At 32.3% G+C, this 26,156-nt stretch overlaps 3 protein-coding genes across 4 annotated transcripts; 2 read left to right on the plus strand and 1 right to left on the minus strand.

Moving 5' to 3' along the window:
- Positions 1–1,891: 1,891 nt before the first annotated feature.
- LOC111287281 (aconitate hydratase, cytoplasmic-like) lies at positions 1,892–9,179 on the plus strand. 2 transcript variants are annotated; one of them, XM_022877696.2, is made up of 20 exons: positions 1,892–2,242; positions 2,780–2,884; positions 3,084–3,244; positions 3,327–3,419; positions 3,526–3,711; positions 3,885–4,046; positions 4,359–4,503; positions 4,598–4,740; positions 4,848–4,904; positions 4,988–5,070; positions 5,147–5,222; positions 5,502–5,687; positions 6,037–6,104; positions 6,223–6,341; positions 6,816–6,937; positions 7,321–7,419; positions 7,507–7,986; positions 8,227–8,325; positions 8,455–8,697; positions 8,786–9,179. In XM_022877696.2, the coding sequence occupies exons 1-20, from the start codon at positions 1,942–1,944 to the stop codon at positions 8,852–8,854; spliced, it is 2,997 nt and encodes a 998-aa protein (XP_022733431.2). In that variant the 5' UTR covers positions 1,892–1,941; the 3' UTR covers positions 8,855–9,179. The 2 variants fall into 2 exon arrangements, with proteins under 2 accessions (XP_022733431.2, XP_022733432.2); XM_022877697.2 differs by having other exon boundaries at positions 4,991–5,070.
- Positions 9,180–15,804: 6,625 nt separating this feature from the next.
- On the plus strand, positions 15,805–21,888 carry LOC111287117 (calponin-like domain protein). The gene is made up of 8 exons (XM_022877365.2): positions 15,805–15,960; positions 16,072–18,763; positions 18,858–18,995; positions 19,080–19,259; positions 19,548–19,742; positions 20,375–20,473; positions 20,549–21,142; positions 21,243–21,888. The coding sequence occupies exons 2-8, from the start codon at positions 16,088–16,090 to the stop codon at positions 21,600–21,602; spliced, it is 4,242 nt and encodes a 1,413-aa protein (XP_022733100.1). The 5' UTR covers positions 15,805–15,960; positions 16,072–16,087; the 3' UTR covers positions 21,603–21,888.
- A 638-nt stretch (positions 21,889–22,526) lies between these two features.
- On the minus strand, positions 22,527–26,054 carry LOC111286987 (RNI-like superfamily protein). Its single transcript, XM_022877111.2, has 6 exons — positions 25,853–26,054; positions 25,566–25,693; positions 24,160–24,329; positions 24,015–24,092; positions 23,401–23,545; positions 22,527–23,287 (listed from the first exon to the last, which is right to left on the minus strand). The coding sequence occupies exons 1-6, from the start codon at positions 25,965–25,967 to the stop codon at positions 22,874–22,876; spliced, it is 1,050 nt and encodes a 349-aa protein (XP_022732846.1). The 5' UTR covers positions 25,968–26,054; the 3' UTR covers positions 22,527–22,873.
- Between the last annotated feature and the right edge of the window lie 102 nt (positions 26,055–26,156).

Raw genomic sequence — 26,156 nt, forward strand, 5'->3', positions numbered from 1 at the left:
AAAATGCTAAACATAAAATATATTTTTTAATATTTACTAAATTCATATATAATTTTTGTAAAATTCAAAAGCTAAAAGTGAAACAGGACTATAAATTAAAATGCATAATTATCTCTTAAACAAACCACATATTTGATAACATTTGGTTCCATAGTCCTTTAGTTAAAAGTGTTTCTGGGTATCCTGCTGAAATGATTTCAACTCTGATATGACAGTTTATTGTTTCTATCCTCAGGAAATAATGGAACTTGAAGCAAGACAGGAACATGTTCGGCATTGCTGGGAGTTGAACAATCGTCAAATGGAAAGTGGGTGATACAAAAAGTTTTACAACATGACTAAAACATTGCTGAGAATTGAAGCACTTGAAATACAACTTGCTCAATTGTTTGTCATAGTGGCTTATCTTTCTCTTAATCTGATTCCCATGTTTGATTTCCTTTTGGCATCATGTTGTAAAAGTTGTAGCCAGAGATATAATTTAATAAAAATTATATATGAATTTAATAAAAATAAATAATATATTATGTTTATCAACATATAATAAATATATATTAAATATGATATGAATAATCATAAATCTTACTAATTCTATTTTTTTTCACTAAATTAATTGCAAAAGAGTGACAGCTAGAAAAAAGCACTAAAACATGCCACTTGGCAAATGGCAAAAAGAATTTTCTTGGACCAACCTTGCACTTGCTAATGTGGTCCTTAAAAGAACCAAAGAGATGCCTTTAAAGACACAACTGCATTCTTCTACTTGCGAAGGGCGCCATTGACCAAAAAAATAAAAAAAAAGCTTCTATCCCCTCAGCTCTAATTTGTTTAAAATTTATCCCTCAAAAGCTACAAAGGGATTAAAATTTGAATGGAAGTACATTGGATCACCTGACTTGTCAACAAGTGTACTTCTTTATGTTACGTGCATTAATTAGTAATTAACTTGACTTAAGCTATAAACATTGTTGTTTTTTTTATTCTAAAAAATAATTTGTAAAAAGCTGTATGAAAACCAAAGAAATTGAGACCAAACTTGAAGATATCGTTAATAGTAAAAATCATAAAATTTATGAAAAATAATTTTACGAAAATTATTAATTTCACTTATGGTAATTACGGTAAAGATAAAAGGAGCAAGATCACAATCTTCTAAAAAAGTTTTAACCCTTTTATTTTATAGTGATTAATCCCGTCAAATTTCTATTTTAAAATTTTTATTGAAATTATTATTTTGATGTTTTTACGCAATCTTTTGCTTTTACTCCGCATGATAACGATGATATCCTTAATACTCCATCCATCTCATATTATTTGTTATATATTAACTTTTACGGAATTAAAAAAAATCAATTTTAAAGTATTTAATATTAAATTAAAAATTTTTTTATAAAATCAAATTTTTGTAATTTTTAATGTCAAAAAAATAAAACAATTATAAAAATATTTTTAAAGTATAAAAATGTTTTTAATATTTTAAAAAATAAATTGCAATTTTAAGACATCATAAAAAAAAGCAAAAAAAATAGACAAAGGGAGTAAAAAATTACAAATACTAAAATATAGATCCAAAATCAATTAGATTTCTTTTTCAATAAATAATTTATATGAGCTAATTGAATTATTTTATATGTATTTTGCTTTTTGAGGTGGGAATCTTGGGCGTGTGTCTAGCACGCACCAATGTTCACCTTAATCTTACAATCATTCCTCGGATTGGAACAAATTAAGATAAATAAATTTTGAAATGATTAAACAAAAACAAGGCAAAGGTTCAAGTCAAACTTTTTCCCTAATCCTTACCGTTTATTCTCCATCCAACGGTCCACATAAAACCCCACCATTTTTCTCCTCGTATATAAAGCCCATTTCGCTGTCGCAGTTGTCTCCCGTTTCTCCTACGAAGCTCACTGACAACAGAGAAATTTGAAAACCTTAGCGATGTATTGTAGGGCGCGATTTGGTCCGAGGCTAGCTTCGATGTCGACGGCGTCGTTTTCATCTTCTGTGTGCGGTAGGGTTTCGTCGCCGATTGCTTCCCAGTCTTCTGCTTCTTCTTCTGTGTCGTTTTGGAACCAGAAGTATCGGTCTTTGAGCTTCTCATCTTCGCTCTGGTCGTTGCGGTGCTCGGCTCCAAGGTGGAGCCACGGCGTGGATTGGAGGTCGCCTGGGAGACTTCGAGCTCAGGCGAGGATCTCTGGTCCGGTGATGGAGAGGTTCCGCCGGAGAATCGCTACTATTGGTATATATAACACTTTCGATGTCATTTGTTTAAATTTGATCTTTTTTTCTTCTTGCATGTGTTTTTTGTTTGATTTTTCTTGCAAGTTGTTGCTTTGGTGATTATTTGAAAAACTTTCTATGTTAATCAGAGGAAATAAAACTATTTTGCTGTTGATTTTGTTGAAAATTTTGTCTTTTAGGACTCCCTGGTTTTTTCATTAATGAGAAAATTGGCAGGAAAAATTAGATCAGACAATATAAAACACGACACTGATATGAAAATAGAACATGAAGATGACACTTTAGCAATAATTATGTGTGGGTTTAATAAAACTGAAAAAATATATTTCATGTTTTCGTATCGGCACAAATTATGACATGTAATTTTCGTGTAAACATGGTACGAGTATATGAATATCAGTACTTTACATGACAAGAATATGCAAATCGTTAGGTATACGGGAAATGGTCTTGTTTATACTCCTTTATGAGTAAATAAAAGATTCATGTTTAAAGGTGGGTTCTTTTTCTTATGTGTTTCTTATAATCTATGCAGCTTCTGAACATCCTTTCAAGGGGGTTGTTACAAGTCTTCCCAAGCCTGGAGGTGGAGAGTTTGGCAAATTCTACAGCTTACCCGCTTTGAATGATCCAAGAATTGGTATGCTGCCACAACTCATACTTCCAATCTACTTTATTTCATTTTCATACTCTAAGGGGATTCTTTTCTATGTATCCCATGAAGTTATGCATTTTACTTACCAGAAAAGGTAATGAATATTGTGCCTTAAGATATTCATTCAGATACTTCTAGATATGATCACTGCACAAAATTTACTCTTTTCTTTTTCATATTGCAGACCGCCTGCCGTACTCGATAAGGATCCTTTTGGAATCTGCTATCCGTAATTGTGACAACTTTCAAGTTACAAAGAATGATGTTGAAAAGATCATTGATTGGGAGAATACATCACCGAAGCAAGTTGAAATCCCCTTCAAGCCTGCTCGTGTTCTCTTACAGGTTTGTGGCATAATGTGAATGTGAATCTTATCTTTTAATTTAGGATGTGTTTTCACATTGTAACGTTTCTCTTTTATGCCAGGATTTTACTGGAGTGCCAGCTGTAGTTGACCTTGCTAGCATGCGGGATGCTATGAAGAATCTTGGCAATGATCCTAAGAAGATTAATCCATTGGTTTGTTATTGACCCTTTCATGCACCTTTCCCTTCTATGCTGTGGTATGGGTACCTTAATCAGCAGATACTGCAACATGTCATTTAAAGAATTTTTTTGCTTTCAGGTTCCAGTAGACCTCGTCATTGATCATTCAGTTCAGGTTGATGTTGCAAGATCTGAAAATGCAGTACAATCAAATATGGAACTTGAATTTCAGAGGAACAGAGAGAGATTTGCTTTCCTTAAATGGGGTTCATCTGCTTTTCATAATATGCTTGTTGTTCCTCCTGGTTCTGGAATTGTGCACCAGGTAAAGACATGTTGCATCTTACACTTACACTGGGATTCTTCCTCTATCAGTTATTATTGGGTCTTGTAAGGGGCCATACTTAGGACTATATGCTGAATTGAATCAATGCCTCACTTTAATTTGGTTCTGTTTTATTGTTTTGGAATTGAGTATGTTTCTTGATGAATTTGTAGGTTAACCTGGAATACCTTGGACGTGTTGTTTTTAACACTGATGGAGTACTCTACCCTGATAGTGTTGTTGGTACTGATTCCCATACAACTATGATTGATGGGTTAGGAGTTGCTGGTTGGGGAGTTGGAGGGATTGAAGCCGAGGCAGCAATGCTTGGCCAGGTAATCTTTGCCCTCTTTTTCTCATATATATATATATATATATATATTCACTCAATATAGAAATTCCTTTGTTGGTTTGTTCTTCTAGCAGTATGCATCTTTATTTTTTGTTCTTCTAGCAATATGCATCTTTATTTTTCTATGTATCATTTAGTCACTTGGTTTCCAATATTTCGTGATTCATTTTCTTTTATAGCTATTCCATTGTAGACTTGACTTAAAAGTGCTTTCATCTTTCTCTAGGCATTATTATCTAGCTGAAAGCTTTGGTTTTACTATTGCTTCTAATGCTTTATTTTGCAAAGTTGACAGCCTATGAGCATGGTGTTGCCCGGTGTTGTTGGATTCAAGTTGTCTGGCAAATTGAGTAATGGTGTCACAGCTACCGACTTGGTTTTGACTGTGACACAGATGTTGAGGAAGCATGGTGTTGTTGGCAAATTTGTTGAGTTTTATGGTTAGCTCTATGATTGCAAATCTATCAAAACTGTTTAACTATTAATGTCCATTGTGTCTTTATTATCTTTTTTATAATTTTAATGTGTATGTAGGTGAGGGAATGGCTGAATTATCATTGGCTGATCGAGCCACAATAGCAAATATGTCTCCTGAATATGGAGCAACCATGGGCTTCTTCCCTGTAGATCATGTAACACTGCAGTATCTTAAGTTAACTGGTAGAAGTGATGAGACAGTGAGCTCTCTTTTCCTTCAACTTCCTATCTTGTGCTAACTTACTTAACTGAGTTTGCTTGATTAAAGTTTTACTGGGTGGTTTGACATATGCTTATGATACATCAGGTGTCAATGATAGAAGCTTATTTGCGTGCAAACAAGATGTTTGTTGACTACAATGCGGTATTGTTTCCTCAACTCTTGTTGATAGGAATGTAGATTTGAATGGTATCATCATTCTGACATTATGGGCCTATTTCCATCAGCAGCCTCAACAAGAAAGAGCATATAGTTCTTACTTACAGTTGGACCTTGCTGAAGTTGAACCTTGTGTCTCAGGGCCAAAGCGGTATGCACATTACCTCTTTTCTTTTAATGTTTCTTTATTATCTTTTATGATTCACGGTTTTCTTTGAGGCTAACAGGCCTCATGACCGAGTTCCTTTGAAGGAAATGAAGGCTGATTGGCATGCATGTCTTGATAACAACATTGGATTCAAGGTTTGACACCGACAGCTTTGTTCCAGTTGGTTCTCTTGTTTGATTTCTTTTCATAGTGTTAGTTTATCAGAAATAAGTTCAAACTTTGTTAAAGGTGTTATCTTTAAGTTTAGAGTGCTACCCCTCCTTGTGTAACCTCAGGCCCAGTAAACCTCCATGCTTAAAAAAAACTTATCGTTTGTACATCTTTCATCATTTTACAAGGATAAAACTTTGAACACATTTAATACATTTATTTAGTGTACGTTGTACCATAGTTTAGTAATCCTTTCGTTGCAGGGTTTTGCAGTGCCAAAGGAGGAGCAGAATAAAGTTGCTAAGTTCACATTTCATGGCCTGCCTGCTGAACTTAAGCATGGGAGTGTTGTAATAGCAGCTATCACAAGCTGTACAAACACATCAAACCCTAGTGTCATGCTCGGGGCCGCGCTTGTTGCTAAGAAGGCTTGTGAACTAGGTTTGGAGGTTGGTTTTAGCTTCTTGAATGTGTTCTCTGTTTTTAGCCATCTGAGGCATGAACATTATCTGGGCTTGGAAATTAAGTGGTAGGAAGTAAATTAAACTTGAAACATTATCTTAACTTTCTCAACTCATGTAAAGATTTGGTCATTTTGGAAGTAATTTTGGATTATAATTGAGTACCATTCTCTCATATCATCATCCCTTTATTTTAATCTTATTTGAGTATGTTTTTGTGTTGAGTTATCTTTCCTCTGTTTAAGAAAAAAGGACACTAAACCTCAACAATGCTGTAGCTGGAAGATGAGTCTTCTGCATTATACCTTAAAATTTATTTTGCATTATTATGTCCCAGGTCAAGCCATGGATTAAAACAAGTCTTGCTCCTGGATCTGGAGTTGTGACAAAGTATTTGCTCCAGAGGTATGTTGATTGCTAATGATATTTCCTTTAAGAAGTTAGTTATCCCTATTGTCTTTCTGCCATATCCCTTTAAAAATAAGAAAACCGTCATACTTGACTCTTGTTTTGGTGTCTGTAGTGGGCTGCAAAAGTACTTGAACCAGCAGGGCTTTAATATTGTTGGTTATGGCTGCACAACTTGTATTGGGAATTCTGGAGAACTTGATGAATCAGTTGCTTCTGCAATTTCAGAAAATGGTAATTCCTTTTATTATACACAAAATATGCTTCTTCATTATATAAGAATTGTTGGAAGTTCTCTTCGTAGTTTGGGGTCCGTTTTCGGAAGTGTGATGATTAGGGGATAATCTCCACTGATAATTAAAAGTCTATGCGGTTTTGTTTATAGTTAAATTTTCAGCAAGTTGCTAAATGTGCTGATATTTGCTGTTCTAGAATTTAGGCCAATCCTTATCTCATTTTAATTCAAGGTTGTTGCCTTCTTTGTTGTTCAAGTTCATGTCATGATCTATATATTCCTCTTGGTTGTTTCCTCACAAATTTGATTGAAGTTTACTCATATTGGTTCTTTTGGTTTTTCTCTAATAATCTGCCTTCACCAATCTTTGGCACTTGCTTTTTACTGTCACTATCTTTCTCATTTTCCTCAGCTTTTGTTCTCTGCTCACTGTAATTTATCTTCACTGACAACTATCTTGATTACTGTTTCAGATATCATTGCTGCAGCAGTTCTTTCTGGGAATCGAAACTTTGAAGGTCGTGTTCATCCCCTAACAAGAGCTAACTATCTTGCTTCACCTCCATTAGTAGTTGCCTATGCCCTTGCTGGCACGGTATGTATATGATCATTACCTATATTTTCCTTGTTTTCTGTTCATTTTACTAATAATAGAAGTGCAGCATATGGTACATTTTCTTAGTTTTGGGTTAGTCATGCTGCAAAATTTAGGCAATCCAGTTGATACCATTCATGTGATAAGAGTTTCAAAATTAGGAGCTGCATTGTTCTCTTGCAAACCCTATTCAATGTTAAAAATTCTGTTTATCTAACTAGATTTGCAAGATGGTGATCCATCATGAATCCAAGCTCGCAAATTTAAAATTTGAAAGTTGAAACAATTGTGGTTTATGATGATGTGTATCCTCTCATTTGCCTATAGCAAGTTCAAGTTGATATCATGTTACCGGCATCCTTAAGTCCTTTGTCATATTTCAGGTTGGTATTGACTTTGAGAAAGAGCCCATAGGAACAGGAAAGGATGGTAAAAGTGTATATTTCAAGGACATTTGGCCTAGCAATGAAGAGATTGCACAGGTAAATACTTTGTGAAATTACTTGAAAAAAGACAATATTATCTATAATATTTTTAGCCACATAATGTGGAAATCCATGCTGTGACAGGTTGTTCAATCTAGTGTGTTGCCTGATATGTTCAAGAGCACCTATGAAGCTATCACAAAGGGCAACCATATGTGGAATCTGCTTTCTGTCCCTGCTTCCACTCTCTATTCTTGGGATCCAAACTCAACATACATTCATGAGCCTCCATACTTCAAAAACATGACTGTAGAACCACCAGGCGCACATGGAGTGAAAGATGCCTATTGCTTGCTCAATTTTGGTGACAGTATTACTACTGATCATATCTCTCCAGCAGGTAGCATCCACAAGGATAGCCCTGCTGCTAAGTATCTTCTTGAGCGTGGGGTGGATCACAAGGACTTCAATTCTTATGGTAGTCGTCGAGGCAATGATGAAGTGATGGCAAGGGGCACATTTGCCAATATCCGCATTGTCAACAAACTCTTGAAGGGAGAAGTTGGTCCAAAGACAATTCACGTTCCAACAGGAGAAAAGCTTTATGTATATGATGCAGCAATGGTGAGTGTTAGCATGTGGTTTTTTTTTTTTTTTTTGGAACAAAGGGGCACGAAGCCTAGGGATAGGGTAAGAAATTGTAAGTGCTAGGATTGGAACCCCAAACTTGTTCGTTGCCACCTCTTAAAGGTGATTGTATGAATCAATTGAACTAAGCTTTGGGTTTGTTAGCATTGGTATTTGAAGCTTCATTCGCATCAGCTAAGATTAAAATTACTAATAGTGGATATTATCTACTTGCAGAGGTACAAGGCTGCTGGGCATGACACTATTGTCTTAGCTGGAGCTGAGTATGGAAGTGGCAGCTCACGTGATTGGGCTGCCAAGGGGCCAATGCTACTGGTGAGGGCATCTACTTACTATTCCTCCATATCAGAGTATCACAGTGTTCATGTTGTTTTTGTTTTAGCTCTTCTCTATTATCTCTTTTACTTGACCTTTTGTCCCCGATGATTTTTCTGCTTTGATCAGGGAGTGAAAGCAGTTATTGCCAAGAGCTTTGAGAGAATCCATCGAAGTAATCTGGTTGGTATGGGAATTATTCCTCTTTGTTTCCAGCCTGGCGAGGATGCAGATACTCTAGCATTAATCGGCCATGAGCGTTATTCAATTGACCTTCCAAGTAAAATCAGTGAGATAAGACCTGGCCAAGATGTTATTGTCACAACCGACACCGGCAAATCCTTCGCATGTACAGTCCGCTTCGACACAGAGGTATGCCAAGAGTGATGGAAAGAGAAACGAGAGAGGTTCTTGCTTATTACATAAAGAGTTTTTAACTTCTCTGAACAATTCTATTCAGGTGGAATTGGCATATTTTGATCACGGTGGCATTCTTCAATTTGTCATTCGTAACCTAAACCAGGAGTAGACGATTGAGCTTCAAGTAAGCAGTCTCTTCACTTTGCTATCTGCATTGATTGGTCTTTATGCAGTTGTTGGGAAGCTTTCTGCTGACAATAATTAATGGAGATTTCTCAAGGCTCTGAATAAGACCCGGAACGGCACTGCATGTCGCATGGCCCTAATTTTAACAGGTTGAGTTACCCTATTGTATCAATTATGTTTTATTTTTTTAAAGAGGGATGGTCGATTGTCGTATTCAATTTCAGCATGCATTTGCATTCAAACATGTATATTATATTATTAATCAATTTTATCGAACATCTAAATAGGTTTTTAATAATTTTGTTTAATGATCTGCTTTTTGAAAATTTTGATTATACGTTAAAAAAAACGTCACACCTTGTCATTTTCAAGCAAAAATGATTCTTAGAACCACAAATTTGAAAATGAAAAAAAAAGAAAAGTTTCTTCTAGAAAGCTGTCATTGTCATGCCAGGACATAAGAATGCTACTTTTAATTTTTGACTATTTTTTTACTTATTCAGAGTCAGGGGAAGATGGGAACAGCTTGATTTACTTGAATAATTAAACATTGGAATTCTAATATTGTAACTCCACAGAAATCAGCTGCTCTTCTTCGTTTATATATATTTTTATTTATACTATTTATAAAAGCTACGAGAACTCATGACACCGACCTAGTTAAGAATATTATTTAAAATTCAAAGGATAAAACATAAGATATATATAGATATATATAGTTCAAAGGATTTTTAAGTCTTTTAACTTTTCAAAGTACAAGTAAAATTAACAAGATAATATTTACCTTTTAAGGATATATTTAAAAATAAAAAATTAATTTTTAAAAAAAGTGAGGTTAAAAATTTTATTTTATTCACTATTAAGGTTTTAAGATTTCATAAATTAATAAAGTAATCTTTCGGGATATATTTAAAAAAATAAAAATAATAATTACAGAAAGATAAGTATCAATCCTTTAATTTTGAAATTAAAAGTTACCTTGATATTGTAAAATTCTAATTATTTTTTTGCCAAAAAAATTAAATTTTTATTTTTTTGTTTCTCTTTTAAATAACTTCTATTTATTATTTTACTTACGTAAAATTTATTTGATTTATTTAACAGTTCGATTAGAGAGTTTTTATCACACTAAAAAGGTCTAACCAGAATTAGTGTGCACAAACTAATTTATTAATTAAAAGGCTGAATAGCCTTAACTTTTTTAATGTATTTATTTGTCATGAACTTATTGACCACTATCAATAATTTTAATGAGCAAAATGCCGAAGAAAAAAAATATAAATATAAATTAAGAAAAATAACAGCTGGGACAGAAGCATTATGTTCTATACTTATCTTATACACGTGCAGACGGCAACCAAAGTTAGCCATTAAAAATTATTAAATTTTTTAGGCAAAAATTTGTTAAAAAAGTGCATATCTTTTTGTAAAAAAGTAATAGTTTATTTGTTTGTAATAAAAAAAATGTTTTAGTTTAGCTGTCTACAATTTTTAATCACAAAATTTTTTTTTTCATCTGTCTTTAGATCTGCTTTTGACCTAGATCATTAATGCTCTTAAACTATTGATGAGATATACCACATTCTGGAGAGTTACTCTGAGAAATTTTGGGAGATCCAATAATAAGAAAATATAAAAATGCAATTCCATGATCTGTTTGAAAATATGATCTGGATCTAATAAATGGACTATTGCTTATCCTTGACATAATTTTTTTTTTTTATTGTTAAGGTCTGATTCATTTGAAGATACGTCTAAGCCTTGCAATCCCATGCACTAAAAAAATAAGAAAAAGTATTTCAAATCTAATTTAATTAATTTTTATAATTAGTTTTAAGATATTGTATTTAATAAATGTACGGTTTAAATTTTAATATTTATAATTTATGTTGCTATTTTATATTGTAATTTAAAAATGATAACGGTTTGAATAAGATTTAATTTAATTTTTGGATAATATATAAAATTTTAAAATTTTAGAATCTTATTTAAATTCGAATTGAATTTTTATATAATTCAATTTGATTTGAACCAAATTATATTGGTTCATTTCAATTCATCGATTTTTAAATTTTTTTATATATTATTTTAATATGTTTTTTAATATATTTAAATATATTTAAGTATAAAATAATTATTTTTATTTTATAAAATTTAAAATATATAAAAAATAATAAAAATATATAATTCGATTTGTTTTTTTAAAATTTTTAATTTTTTATCAAAATTCAATATAAATTTAAAACATATATTTAGTATCCGAATTTAATTCAATATAAATTTTTTATTTTTTTAAAATTTTTTCTTGCAACTTCTTTTATTAAAAAAAAAAAGAAGAAAAATGTCATGTGGATCCATGTGAAGATGCAGCCTCAGTTGTAACCCAACATGTTTCTTTTTTCAATTGATAACAAGGCATATTGCTTGAATACGAAACATTCATTTTCTCTCAAAGGGAACATGTTTTGACCTTTTATTTTACGTAAGAAACATGTGCTATGTGAAAATTCTATATACATTTCATTATTTTCCATACACGTTAACTTATTTCCCACTCATGATTCTCAAATTCAACAGTGACATTGACACAATTTTTGCTGCCTTTTTTCACACATAAAAGCAACTTTTCTCCCTTCTTCTATGGCTCATTCATGAATCATGCAAAATTTTTTGTGCAAAAGCATATGAGAGAGTTGAAAATTAATTAAAATTTTATACATTGATTTTCCTTTGGCAGCTGGATCTTGTTCATGCTTAGCCCATCACTGATCTATCATATTAGTCAACAACACAACATGTAATTAAGGCTCCTATTAAAAAATCCAAAATAAAATTTGGAGCAATAATGTTGAAGATAACTTTTTTTTTTTTCCTTAATGATTAAGCTACACCATGAAAATTAAAGGATTTTACGATTCGGTCGGTTCAAACAAATTTATTTATATCGGATTTAATGAATTTATGAAAATTTACTTTTCTATAATTTTTCAGTGGATTCAAACTTAAGATTCATGTGGATGGGAAGTAAAATTAATTTCAATAAAATTAAAAATAATAATAAAAATTTTCGTAACTATGATTGAAAAAAAAATACTGTTATTATGATTAAAAAAATTAATAAAAAATTTATATTATAAAAATTTCATTAAAATTAATATTTAAATTCAACTAATACTGATTGAAGCTTAATTGTACCTCATTGAAACATAAGCTTAAATGACAAAAATTTTAGCTATTATATAATCTGTGGATAGAATACTAAATTTTTAATTTTACTGATCAAAGTTCAATTTAAATAATTAGTAAGCTATAACATGAAAATAAAAGGATCTTATCACTCGATCAATCCAAACAAATTTATTTACATTTGATTTAATGAATTTATGAAAAATTATCTTCTTATATATTTTTAACATATTTGAACTTAAACAATAAAGATTTTAATTATCATATAATTTATTGATAGAATATTAAAATTTTAATTTTTATTATTAAAATTCAATTTAGATAATGTTATTAAATAAGTAAGATTGGAGTTATTTAATTGTGATATTATTAGCAAATAAAAGTGGGATAGTGTCCCTGTTAAATGGACATCCAATGTTGGCCCTTTGAAATCAAATAGCAAAAAATATTAAAAGACTATTTAAAAATGGTCCCCAATCATAAAAGGTCTCAATCAATACTATTTAAAAAAAAAAAGTTAAGGGCATGTCCTATTCTATTTGTCTATTTTGTTAACCATGTCTATTAATAGATAAGACACTCCACCCTTCCAATTAATTTACCATTCAAGTAGCAATTTTACAAAATGTTCAAAACAACAATCAGCTAAATCCTGAAAGGATCACAATATTTTAAAGTTAAACTTAATTTCTAGGATCCCAATCTTTAATTCTTTGATGGTAATTTTGAATTATGTGCTTTCGGATTTTTTTTTTAATTCGATCGTTAAGTTCGATAATTTACGTATTTATATAATATATATTTTATGTAAGATATGTGCAAAATAAAAAATTATTATGTCATAATTTATATTAAAATAAAAAATGTTTTTTTTTTTATTTTTATTAAATTTATATATAATTTTTATTAAAATTTTAAATTATATTATTTTCGTATCATATTTAAAATTAACAAATCTACTTAAGATTTAACTCTTAATTGGTTCATATAACTTCAAATAAGAGATAATGGTTAACTAATTTAAAATTTAAATCATAACACATAATTTATTCTTATTTTCAAATTACAGTTACATTTATACAAATTTTTTTCTTAAAATAAAATTTTATATTAAATTCAAAATTTATTTTAATTAATTTATACACTCATTTTTAATAATTAAAAAAGTGACATTTAATAAATTTATAATTTTTTATAAAAAAATAAAATTTCATGTTCTTTATAGCCTAGAAATTAAATGTCATGGTAATTAATTAATTAATTTTGTTTATACTTTTCAAATGAATTTGACCTTAGCTATGATTAGTTACGAACTCAGAATCAAAAGCAACCTATTTAAAATTAATAGTAAAAAATTACTAAAGGAAAGGGACAGCAAAATGTACAGAAGAATGACCCTTCAAATCAACTAGGGCTGCCGACAATCCTAGAAACCAAATGTACTAATATCTTAAAATTTCACATTTATTTTTTTTATTATTTTCAAATATATATTATTGATGTTTGATCGAACTTAGATCTGACAATATGCCAATATTTTAGGATAGTGTCATACAAAATCATCAAATCAATTAATTTTTTGAATTTGAGTTTGATTTTATATTTTAAAAAATAAAATTTTGAAACTTTACATTTAAGATTTATTGAAATCAAATTTTAATTTAATTTATTTATATAATTATTTTAGAAAAATAATATTTAATAAAAATAAAATTAAAATTTTAATATTTACGATCTCAAACTATGATTATTTTTATAAATATTTGATCAAGATAAATTTTCATATTTAAAAATTGACTAGTCAAATAAATATTTTATTTGGATTTTGTTGTATATCCCACCGATAATCATTATCAAACTCAATATTTTTTATATTTAAAATTATAAAAAAGATTAAATTTTAATCATTAAAATAAAAAATTTAACATCCGAACAATTAGATTATTTTAATAAAAAAATATATTTTATATTTTTTATGTTAATATAAATTATGATATATAATTTTTATATTTTATATTATATAAATACACGAATCATTAAATTTATTTATATATTATTTTTTATCTTAAAATATGATATCTCGTGTATGTTAAAAAATATTTTTTGATTAAAATAATTTTTCATATTAAAAAACAACTTGCAAAATAAATATTTTTTTTGGATTTTGTTGTATATCCCATTTGATAATCATTATCAAATTAAATATTTTTTATATTTAATATTATAAAAAATTAAATTCAAATAATTAAAATTAAAATTTAACATCATAACAATAAAAATATCAATCAAACAAAACATAACCATTAACGAAACGAATTGGAAATAAAAAAAAAAAAAATGACGTCCAATTATGCCTTAAAACTTAGGATTCTTTTTGAAAATAGATGATAATGGAAAATAAAAAGGAAGATCCTCGAGTTGTTGCATTTAATAGGAATCGATCCTTTGGCCTTTGCTCCTTTACTCACGAGTTTCTTCTGCTACGCAAAATTGAAGACGATGGCTCCAATTTTTTATTTTTTATTTTTACTGAAAAGGGCAAATCTTATTCCTTATCCTTATCTCATGCCTCGATAAAAAATAATATAATAATAATAATATGTTGCCATCTTTTCCTTTTGTTTAACGCGTTTCCGCAATTGAGCTGGTCCCCACCAATGAAATTATTTTTTCCTTTATTTATTTTTGAAAAAAAAAAATCTTTTAGGGGTATGTTTGTTTTCCGTAAAGTTAGAATTTTTTTTTTTCCGAAAAAGTGATTTCTCTAAGCACTTTACTTAACAGAGTTCGAAAGATGTTAGATTTATATATTTGGTTTAATTATAAAAATATAAATTTTTTATATTTAATTAAAGAAATAAATTATTAATAATGAAAAAATAACATTAGGCTCAAATTGTTAGAAATTTTTTGAGTAGAGTAAAATTTTTTATTTAGGGAAAGTTTTAAAATAAAACAATAAAATGAGATTATGAAAAATAAAATTTGGATAAAGAATCTTACTTTTTGCAAATCAAACATCCTTGAACGATTTTTATCATAATTTTCAATATATATATTTATGAATTATGTAAAATTATCGTGTCTTTAATTTATATTGATAATTTCAAAAATAATATGATATATAATATAAAAATAATAAAAAATATAAAATTAATATAAATTAAAATTTTAATAAAAATTATATATTAATTTGATATAATTTTATATTTTACGCATATTCGACATAAAATAATATGATAAAAAAATATGAATTATCAAATTATATTTTATGAATTTTTATATGATTTTTTAAAAATTTTTTGTAGTAAATAATATTATGAGCCAGCAATTGTGAGAGATACCTATCAATCCCTAAGAAATAGAATCCAAATTTATAAGCAAATTAAAAAAATATTTATTCCTTATTTTTGCCAAAAATAACTAATTTGGAGATTTTGAGTAAGATAAGATTTTTTTCGACAAAGAATCAATCCCTAACAAAAACAAAGGTATCCGTTTGGATACGCTTTTCAAATAGGATTATCTCATCCTGACATCATAATTACTTCATAATAATATCCAAAAAATAAGATAAATAATCTTCATCATCAATAATCAAGTATAAATAAAAAATGAAAAATTAGCATTTTTTATAATTATTTTTTACTGCTTGAGATTAATAGGAAAGTTATTAAAGAAAGTGAAAATATAATTAAATAAATAAAAAAAAATGAGTTTGAAAAAGGGAAAAATTTTAGTAAGAGAGGAGTTTCAAACTTGCAAGACTCCTTCCTCTCTCTCTTTTTCTCTTTTATATTTTTTGCTTTCACTTCTTCACCTTAGGCAGCTCTTTTGATTCTATCTGATCCCTTCTTTTCCGGTATTGGCGTTGACGAACTCTGGCTCTTGCATTTGGTTTGAGTAAGTTTTGATTTTTTTTTTGTTGTCATTGTTCATTGTTAAGATCTGATTTTTTGAAAGAAAAATGGTTTTTTAAAGTGTAATTTAGATCTAAATTTTGGATTTTTTTAGTTATTTGAGAGCGACAATGGCGGCCGACGGGATGACGGTGGTGCATGCGGCGGAGGAGGAGGTGGCGGCATCGTCTTCATCCAAGGTTGAGATTGTTGTGGAGGAAAAGGAGCAGGAGAAGGAAAAGGAAGATCTTTCCAATGGCGTCAATGGGAGGATTGTTAAGGTAGACACTGACGGTGACGGTGACGGTGATGGTGATGGTTCGTACGTTTTCGTTAACGGAAACGACGTCGTTAATGGCGATCCGGTGGAGTCGGATCTTGAGAAAAACGGCAATGGCGTTGGTGGACACGATCGGGTAATTGAGAATTTGGAGACTGAAGGAGGAGTGAAATCTGAATCTGATTCGGTTAAGGATTTGGAAGGAGAGGTTGAATCTTGTATTGGAATTGTGGATCAGGACAAGGAATCAATGGAATTGTGCCACGTGAAGGGTCCTGTTGATGAACAAAAAACAGGGGATCTTGTTGAGAGTGGTCCTGTTTCTGCTATAAATGCTGAAGATGGTGTTTCAGTAACTTCCACCCTTGATCAGAATGGAGTCTCTGAATCGCCTGGAGATGTTTCTGATAGTAATGGAGTTGGTTTGCCTAATGCTATCGCTGAACACACTGTTTCTGAAGTTGCTGTTGTTGATTCCAGTGCTGAAAAGAGTGATAAGGTTTCTTTGATCTCTGTGTCTGATAGTAATGAAGGTAGTTTAGCTAATGACTGTGTCGAAGACAATGTAGTCGATTCCAGGTCAACAGATAATGAGGACTCTGAAATTTCTGTAGCTGATGATGTTGGTTGCAATGGAGATGGTTTAGCTAATGATAGTGCTGAGGAAAATGTCGTTGTTTCCAGGTCAAAAGAGAATGGGGACTCTGAGATGGCTTTCGCTGATTGTGGTGATTGCAATGGAGATGGTTTACGTAATGATAGTGTTGAAGACAACGTTGTCGATTCCAAGTCAAAAGAGAATGAGGCCTCTGAGATGGCTGTAGTTTATGATGGTGATTGCAATGGAGATGGTTTAGCTGATTCCAAGTCAAAAGAGAATGAGGACTCTGAGATGGCTGTAGCTGATGATGGTGATTGCAATGGCAATGTTTTAGCTAATGGTAATGCTATGGACACTGTTTCTGAAGGTGCTGTTGATACCAGGAATGAACATAATGGGGTTTTTGAATTGCCTGTATCTGATGATGGGGTTCCTATTGTCTCAGTCTCTGACAGCAGCGGGGATGGTTTACCTGACGCTGGGGCCAAGGACAATGTTTCAGAAGCTGTAGTCTTTGATTCCGCGGCTGAACGGAATGATGTTGTTTCTGTCTCTGTCTCTGATAGTAATGGGGATAGTTTACCTGCTGATACTGTGGAAGATACTGTTTCGGAAGTTTCCAAGCCTGAAGAGAATGAGTCCTCTAACAGAGTTGAAGTTGAAGCTGAAGCTGATTCTCATTGTCCTGTCTCTACTGGTGATGGAGACAGGCCTGAACAAAATGGCTTCTCTGAAATGTCTGGAACAGTGCATCCAGATGTTGTATCTGGCGATGAATTGATTAATGGTGGCGAAAATTTAATAGCTGTGAATGAGGTTCCTGTGGAAGGTGGGTTGGAGTTGGAACATAATTCTGGACGCGATTTATCGTCGGGGGCTGATACTCATTTAGAAAAGGAAACTGGCATGGATTCTATCTCCGATGAATGTGGAGAGTCCTTGCAGGATGTTCACGCTCAGGATGGCATTTCAGGGACAGTTGTGATTGACGACTCAGTTGATTCAAGTCAAAGCTCACAACAAGGTCAGTCTTCTGAAATAGTGGAAAGCACTGCCTCCCTTATTACAAATGAGAATGAAAATGTAACTGTTGAAAGGGTTGTTTGTGATACAACAACTGATTCAAATATCGACACTGGGGCTTCTGCTGATGTTGTGGAAAGCTCACCCTCCAAAGTTACACTCAAGAATGTTACTGTTGAAAGTACCGTTAGTGATACTACTTCTGAGACTTTACTGCCATCTCCTGTTGCTGATGAGAAAGTAGAAACTGAAGTCATTAAGTCAGATGAGAATAGCAGAGGGGGTTCAGATTCCCTAAATATTGAGAATTCAGAGGTAGATATCGAGGCTGAGAGTGGTTCTGTTGATGATGATTCTAAGTCAAGTTGCTCGGCCAATGGTTTGAAATCAGACACAAAAATTAGTTCTGATTCAATAGTCTTTGAAAAGGCTCAGGTTCCAGAAGGGCTTGCTGAATGTGATAGCATTGAGCCCGTCACTGTGGGTGATACAGATGAAAAATTGGCTGTGGCTAATGTTCAAAATGATAGTAGCTTGGCTGCTTCTCTAAGTAATGATGAGAAAGCACCTGCTGCAGTTGAAAATTTGTCTGCTGTGAGTAACCGCGAGATTTCTGGCAACAATGGCTTTGCACATGAATCTGGAGCATCAAATTGTGATATTAACGATAATGAACGAACCTATACTGTCATAAAGGGAGGAATTCAGTTTGGTAGTGTTGTTACATGTCAAGAACCAGAAGGCCTTGATGAGGTTGAAAGCAAAAGGCCATTTTACTTCTTGATCAGGGTCCCAAGATATGATGGTGAAAATTTAAAAGAAAAAGTCAGACTTGCTCAGATTAAAGTTGATGAGAAAACTCAAAGTCGGGATGCAATTCGAATTGAAATGCAAAGCAAGAGGGTAAGGATCTTTATGAAATTCTTTTGTAATATTGCTGAAAAACATTCATATGCGTGTTTCTTTTCTTATGGTTGATAAAATGCTCCAAAAATAGGCTACTTGCAAGGAATACGGGGATAATTTTGATGCTGCCATATCCCAAGAGAGAGCAGCACGAGACTTGCTTAGGTCTAAACGCCAGGAAATAGAGTCTATCCAATCTGTGATGAACATTGAGGATATTGATGCCAAGGTAAGTACCTTTTTTTACGCCTTTTAGGGTATATGTTTTGGTTATGATATGATTATTTGTTCTAATTATATCACCTTTAAGCAGATACGAAACATGGAACACATGATACAGCATGAAACCCTGCCTCTTAAGGATGAAAAGCAGTTCATTCGTGAAATCAAGCAATTAAAGCAAACTCGTGATCGGCTCTCTTCTAATATGAGTAGACAGGATGAAGGTCAGCAGGGTTTGGACCAGAAAAGCCAAATTGAAGAGCGCCTGAAGGTAGTAATTTCATTTTGCTCTTCTTGTTCCTGCCTTTACCCTTTTATCTTTTCCTACTTTTATTTTCCTACTGGTTAGCACATTCTATGATTATAGATCCACTTAGTATCGTACATCAAAGTTGTGAAGAATTAGAGATGAAACTAGGGATTCTTTTCATAGCTTAATGTCTTTGATAATAACTAAAGTTGGATGATATCCACTTTGTTAGTTGTTGGAACCATTCATCCTTATTTTGTTGTGTTAATACTGTTTTTGATTGCTTATTCAATTCTTCTGCATCTACAGTCTTTAAAGAAGGAAGCTGACCAATTGAAGGTCAATCTCCTGAAGGCTGAGGCAGTCACTAAGGCTGCTAAGAAAAAATATCATGAAGCAACTGAAAAGTTAAACAAATTGCTGTCCCAGTTCAAAGCTGCAGATGACATACGCCAAGAAGCGTATGCGCAGTTGCAGAGTTTGAAGAAAGAATCATATGAGAAGGTACATTTATAAACCTTTCTTATCATGTGTAGGAAGATTGTTATCATTTTATCTCTCTCTTACATGCATGTTATCACCCACTCACCCTTGTGTAAACACTGAGAGATGTATATAATCTGACAGAGGCAGTTAGGTTTGCACATGTGTTTTGAAATTTATTCAAATAGTAGAAGCACTGTTTTAAAGTAATGAGGTGTGGAAGTTATTGTAGACCTAGTTTATGATGCATCATGAATTATTAGTGTTTCATCATTTTAATTGTATTTTGTATACTATATGATTACTTTAATGCTGTTTTTGCATTTTTTTTTCTGCTGTATCTGATGATTTGGGGAAGCATTCCTGATGGAACTAAATTGGTTGTTTCTATTTTCTGTTGTGAATCATGTTTAAAGTCATCGAGATACCGCATCTTATCTTCTAGACTTCTTCCTGAGGTTGATTACAATTTCTCTAGTTTTTTGCTTTTTCTGTGCCTCTTCGATATGGCCTTGTTCTGTAGTGTGATAAAACTGCATTTTATGTTCCTGTTCTGATTGAATACTGCTTATGGAAACTAATAATCTGTTTTTTTGCACGATGAAAGTAAAATTATCGATAAAAGATGCTGACCTCTTGCTTGAATTTCGCAGAACAAGTATTTTTGGCAGTACAGGGATGATGCAAAGACAGCAAATGATTTGGCTTTGAAAGGGGATAGAGAGGCACTTCAAAATCTGTGTGTTAACCAGGTGAACCCATGCATTGATTTTAGTTCTTCGATATTAAAATTTCTATAATATTTTTCTAAACAGTTAATGGTTCAGGTGGAGAAATTTATGGACTTATGGAACAACAACGATGAATTCCGTAAAGAATATGTGAGATGCAATGTCAGGAGCACATTAAGGAGACTGAGGACGTTAGATGGCCGTGCACTTGGTCCTGATGAAGAGCCACCTGTAATTCCTCAAGTAGTAGATAATACAGTGGCCAAGGATCATACTGTGTCGAGCCCAACTTTGGAAGAACAAACACAAGAGAAAGTGGCACTTGCAAAATCTGAAAAGGCAAATGACAAACCTGTGGCAAAGGCTGTGGAGCAAAAGAATCAGACAAGTAAATCAGAGAAGTCCTTGAAACCTGTTCCTCTAGCAACTGGTTCAACAATTGCTTCAAGCGGGGATAAAATTGACGAGGCAGGAGAAGAAAAACCGAAGAGAACAAAGGAGGAAGAGGAACTGGCTAGGAAGGCAGAGGAATTGAGAAAGGAAGAGGAAGCAGCTAAATTGAGGGAGCAACACCGGTTAGAGGAGATAACTAAAGCTAAGGAGGCACTAGAAAGGAAAAGGCGAATTGCAGAGAAGGCCCAAGCCAGGGCTGCATTAAGAGCTCAGAAAGAAGCTGAAGAGAAAGAGAAGGTGAATTCCTCTGACGATTCAGTAACATTCTGTTTGGTAGCAATACTTTTTGCTTGTTGCTATACTGATTCAGTGGAATTACCAATTATTCTTTATGCAGGAAAGAGAAAAGAGGGCAAAGAAGAAGGAAAGAAGAAAGCTGGCTGCTACAGCAGCAGGGGATGAAGATGTTACAGATGAAACAGGATTTGCTCCAACTTCTGAAACTCCAGCTGAAACTCCAAAAGAATCTGAAACTAAATACAAACCTGTGACAGTGGCTAAAAGGCATCAAAGGCCATCACAGTTCACAAGGCAGACCAAGGCAAAATCTATTCCCCCTCCTCTTCGCAACCGAGGTAAGAGAAGGATGCAGCCATGGATGTGGGTCCTTCTTACCACTCTGGTTATTTTCGCCTTGTTTTTAATCGGAAACTATAACTTCTCTTTCAACTTCGGGCTGCAATGGTTTAACTTTTAGATATATATATATTGGCTTAATAAGTAGGTAAGTAATCAAGAGAGACTTGGTGGATATCTCCATAGATAGACAATTCTTTTGTGCTCTTCTCAAGGTGTTTCTTTTATTTTTTATTTTTTCTTATTTTTTCCCCTATATTGTTTTCAATGTACTCTAGTGGTCATTCACGTCATTCATTAGATTGGTTTCTGTCAAATTCTAATATGAGGAGAACTTCCATTGGTATTGTTTCAAGTTGGCATGATGATGGTGATATATAATAATAAGTACTGGATTGGTTTTTCTATCCTCCTCTTCCTCCTTCCGATACTCTCTTTCACTTTCATTGGAGTTATTTTATTAAGTTCATTTTATATACACTTGCATGAAACTTTTTTTTAACTCTACACATGGAGTTAAGAAATTGATATATATTTCATTTTTTAATTAATTTTTTAATTTTTTTAATATATTTAAAAAGATATGTCATTCTGCAAATTGGGCTTGTTAAGGATGAAATAATTTTTCTGTTTTTGTGAGAAAATGGGCATCAATGTTTACTCATAACATTGATAAGTTCTTAAAACCATAGCTACTTAGTGCATGTATTGGAAATTTGTCTAGCAAGAAAAAGGTAATAGCAACGTTGATAATTATACATAGTCATCAAAATTATTGTATTATTTTAATGTTTTATATTGCCTACTCAAAAGTGTTTTAATCAAAATGATATTTAGACAATGATTGTTTGTTTGTTTAAGAATCAATATTTATGAATTTTAGACTTATCACGAGTAGAGTGATAAATAAATCTTCAAAAAGTTTTTTGAATCCGAATCCTTGCTAAAAGTTGCTTAAAATTGATTTGAATTCAAAAAAATTAAAATATAAATTCAAAATGATTTGAATTTAAAAAAAAAAATCTGAATTTGAATTAAAAAAAAATACTAAAATAATTACATCTTTCATTAAACTTAAAAATCAATATGAATTAATCCGAATCCGAACTCATGGTTTTGAACTTCATACGATTTGAATTCAAAATGACCAATCAAACCCATGATTTATGAAAACAAGTCCATAGAAGCTGATGTTTTAGTATGAAGGTATCAAAAACGTTCACTGGGCTAAGTGCGCTCCAAGTTTCCATCTGTCTTCGAGGGGAGGATGATGATAGATATAGCCAAAAATGCAAAATCAAGTTATCACCAAGCCCTTGCTTTCTCTGTTTCACTCACGTATTTTACAGGTTCTAAATTTCTAGTGCTTGTTATTAACATTATCTTTGACCATCAGCTTCGACCATGTAGTGATTTGGTTGCTTGTGAGGCCAGAGCTAATGCCTTGGCTCTTGTACTTGTCATCATCCACTCCCTCTCCAAGCGACGCTGATGTTGTCTTGCATTCTTTGCACGCTTTGGAGCTAACCGTGTGTCTCTTTCCTCGAAGGCGAGTCTAAATTTTTCTGCGATGGATAACTCGCTGGGACTTGAAAGAGCTTGAGATGTTGCCTTTGGTGCAAACTGACAAATAGACCATGTTTTGGGATCAATTTCCTTCACAATGGGATCATCCAAAGCAACATCAGACAATGCTTCTTTGGGAACTTCAGTTCCTTTAAAACCAAATAGTGATGGCTTCGGATTTACTATTATCCGGGGGCATTCAGTCAACAACATTTCTAATGAGTCTTCATCAATCTTTGGCTGCCAGAAAAGAAGTGACTAGGTGTATAACAAAAACACCAAAGATGAACACAACCAAGAAAGATCAACGGATTGAAAGGATGAAGAGAACTCAAATAAGAAAAAGTCCTCACCCACGCAAGCCAACGCAAAGATTGTGCGCCATGACCAATCTCCATGGTATCAAGCTCCTCCCAAGAGTCTCCCTCCACATCATTCAGCTTTGGCTTCAATAGGCCCAAGCATCTTCGGGCTGTAGCCTCACTCGAAGGGGATCCTCTGCAATATTAACTTTGGTTCAGATCCTGTTATGAAGTGTATGCCCCTAGTCAAACACAAATATCATGCTCCAATTTCGTTGCACATGATTGAAACAGGAAAAAAAAGGGTTGAATGTACCAGGTAGTTGTATTCGCAAAAAGCTTTAGTAAGATAAGTTTCCATATCTTGAAGGTGTGAAAAGTTCAGAAAATTTTAGAATGGAAGTGCCTTTTCATTTTTGCAAACTAGTAAGGTTCGATAAAAATATTTTGTCTACACAAGTCTCATCCGATATGAGATTGGTATTATTTACAATGTTAAAGCTTTCAAGAGAATATAAAAAACTTTGGAACTCGTACTGAATACATATATTTGCATAACTTATAAATTGGAACTCAATTATGCATAGAGCCATAAAACTGATGAGAATTGCATGCTTAAGACCCCTAAACCCTAATGAAAAATGTGCGTGTGGATGAGAGTTTACCCTAATCTCAACGTCTCCAATGAATGGCAGTGCTGCACAAGTTCAGATACACCGTTGGCAGTAATTTTGTTGCATTGGCTGCATAGGAACTGTCTCAGTAATTGATTTATCAATTGATTTAAATGATAATTTCAAAATTTGATACCTTATATCCACAGCACGAAGAGATTTGCACATCTCAGCTACTTTCGCTAAGCCAAAATCCGAAACATCTGACCCAGAAAGGTCAAGAATTTCCCAAGAACTATCGGCTAAGGAGATTATGACATCATCATTCAGTAATTTTCTTCTCCTTGCAATTGCAGCCAACGATATCTGTCATCATTAAGCAATGTGCCTTAGAAGAATACTAAGACAATGTTTCTCAAGCAATCACGCTTTATATCAAATCGGAACATATAATGAAGTAATTCAACAACAAATGAATATAATGCTCCTAAGCATAAAAACTGAACTATAAACCCTAGGCAAACAAATGATAATACATCAATCATCAATAGGTTGGAACTATCAATACAGGCAAACAAATCCTTAAAAATACATCATCTACTCGAAATGATGAAACTATAGCAAAACAAATCCTAACATATCATTGTCACTACATACAACTAGGGATTAACAGATACAATTCAATTTCAACTTAATATAAAATAAAGCAATTCAACAATGAATGAATATAATTCTCCTAAGCATAAAAACTGAACTATAAACCCTAGGGAAACAAATGATAATACATTAATCATCGATATGCCAGAACTATCAAACTATGTAAACAAACCCCTAAAAAATCATCATCTACTCAAAAAGATGAAACTATAGCGAAACAAATCCTAACACAATATCATCACTACATTCAAAATAGGAACATATAATGAAGCAACTCAACAACAAATGAATATAATTCTCCTAAGCATAAACATTGAACTGTAAACCCTAGAGAAACAAATGATAATACATTAAGCATTGATAGGCCAGAACAATCAGCTTAGGCAAACAAATCCTTACAAATTCATAATCTACTCGAAAGGATGAAACCATGGAGAAACAAACCCTAACATATCATTGTCACTACATACAACTAAGGATTAACAGATATAATTCAATTTTACCTTAATACACAATGGAGCAATTCAACAACGAATGAATGTAATTCTCCTAAGCATAAAAATCAAACAATAAACCCTACGGAAACAAATCATAATACATTAATCATCGATACGCCAAAACTACTAACCTATGCAAACAAACCCCTACAAAATCATGATCTACTCAAAAGGATGAAACTATAGCAAAACAAATCCTAACATAATATCATCACTACATTCAAAATCGGAACATATAATTCTCCTAAGCATAAAAATCGAACCATAAACCCTACAGAAACAAATGATGATACATTAAGCATCAATAGGCTGGAACAATCAGCCTAGGCAAACAAATCCTTACAAATTCATCATTGACTCGAAAAGGATGAAACTATGGAGAAACAAACCCTAACATATCATTATCACTACAAGCAACCAAGGATGGACATATATAATCAAATTTCACCTTAATATCCGCAGGAAAATTAACAGCAATTTCACTTAAATCCTCAATAATATCCTCCAAATGCCGACCAACAACTCCAAGGCACAAGCTCACTAAACTAGGAGGTTTCGTCTTCTCAACGCGTAATCCTATCATCAAAAAAGTTGTAGGCTTGTTTATTATTTCAATATAAATTATTAAATTTACATCAATAATTTTCAATTACGAAGAAAATAATGGATTTTTTGATGATAAAATAACATAAAAATTATATAAAAATTAAAATTTTGAGAGAGAAAAGAGATTACTGGAAGAGTGAAGAGAGGGGATCAAATTAGACGATTTGGAGTTTCGATCGAAGTTCAAATCGAGCTTCTTCAACGAGATTTCCACGGCTTGTGGGGCAGATTTTGCTTTCTCCATAAAAAATTTTCTTCTTTTGATCGTTAAATTTTAGACAGAATGAGACGATTTTGACGATTTTCGCTCGTTTTTGAGACAATGAAACGATAGCGGACTTCAAAATGGAATATTTACTAAAAAGCCCAATAAAAAGCAAAAGAAATGGAGGGTTCATTTTGTACTTTCCCTTCTCCAACCACCTTTCAAGTT

Source organism: Durio zibethinus, chromosome 4 (genome assembly GCF_047325235.1).
Source record: "Durio zibethinus cultivar Kanyao isolate XHJ-2024 chromosome 4, ASM4732523v1, whole genome shotgun sequence".
Classification (NCBI taxonomy): Eukaryota; Viridiplantae; Streptophyta; class Magnoliopsida; order Malvales; family Malvaceae; genus Durio; species Durio zibethinus.

Coding starts and splice junctions, on each gene's coding strand:
- LOC111287117 (XM_022877365.2), top strand. CDS start 16,088: ATGGCGGCCGACGGGATGACGGTGGTGCATGCGGCGGAGGAGGAGGTG. Junction 18,996..19,079: donor TTGAGGATATTGATGCCAAG/GTAAGTACCTTT, acceptor ACCTTTAAGCAG/ATACGAAACATGGAACACAT. Junction 21,143..21,242: donor AAGCTGAAGAGAAAGAGAAG/GTGAATTCCTCT, acceptor TTCTTTATGCAG/GAAAGAGAAAAGAGGGCAAA.
- LOC111287281 (XM_022877696.2), top strand. CDS start 1,942: ATGTATTGTAGGGCGCGATTTGGTCCGAGGCTAGCTTCGATGTCGACG. Junction 3,245..3,326: donor CTGCTCGTGTTCTCTTACAG/GTTTGTGGCATA, acceptor CTTTTATGCCAG/GATTTTACTGGAGTGCCAGC. Junction 6,342..6,815: donor TTCTGCAATTTCAGAAAATG/GTAATTCCTTTT, acceptor TTACTGTTTCAG/ATATCATTGCTGCAGCAGTT.
- LOC111286987 (XM_022877111.2), bottom strand. CDS start 25,967: ATGGAGAAAGCAAAATCTGCCCCACAAGCCGTGGAAATCTCGTTGAAG. Junction 25,694..25,852: donor CCCCTCTCTTCACTCTTCCA/GTAATCTCTTTT, acceptor TTTTGATGATAG/GATTACGCGTTGAGAAGACG. Junction 23,288..23,400: donor CTTTGCGTTGGCTTGCGTGG/GTGAGGACTTTT, acceptor CTTTTCTGGCAG/CCAAAGATTGATGAAGACTC.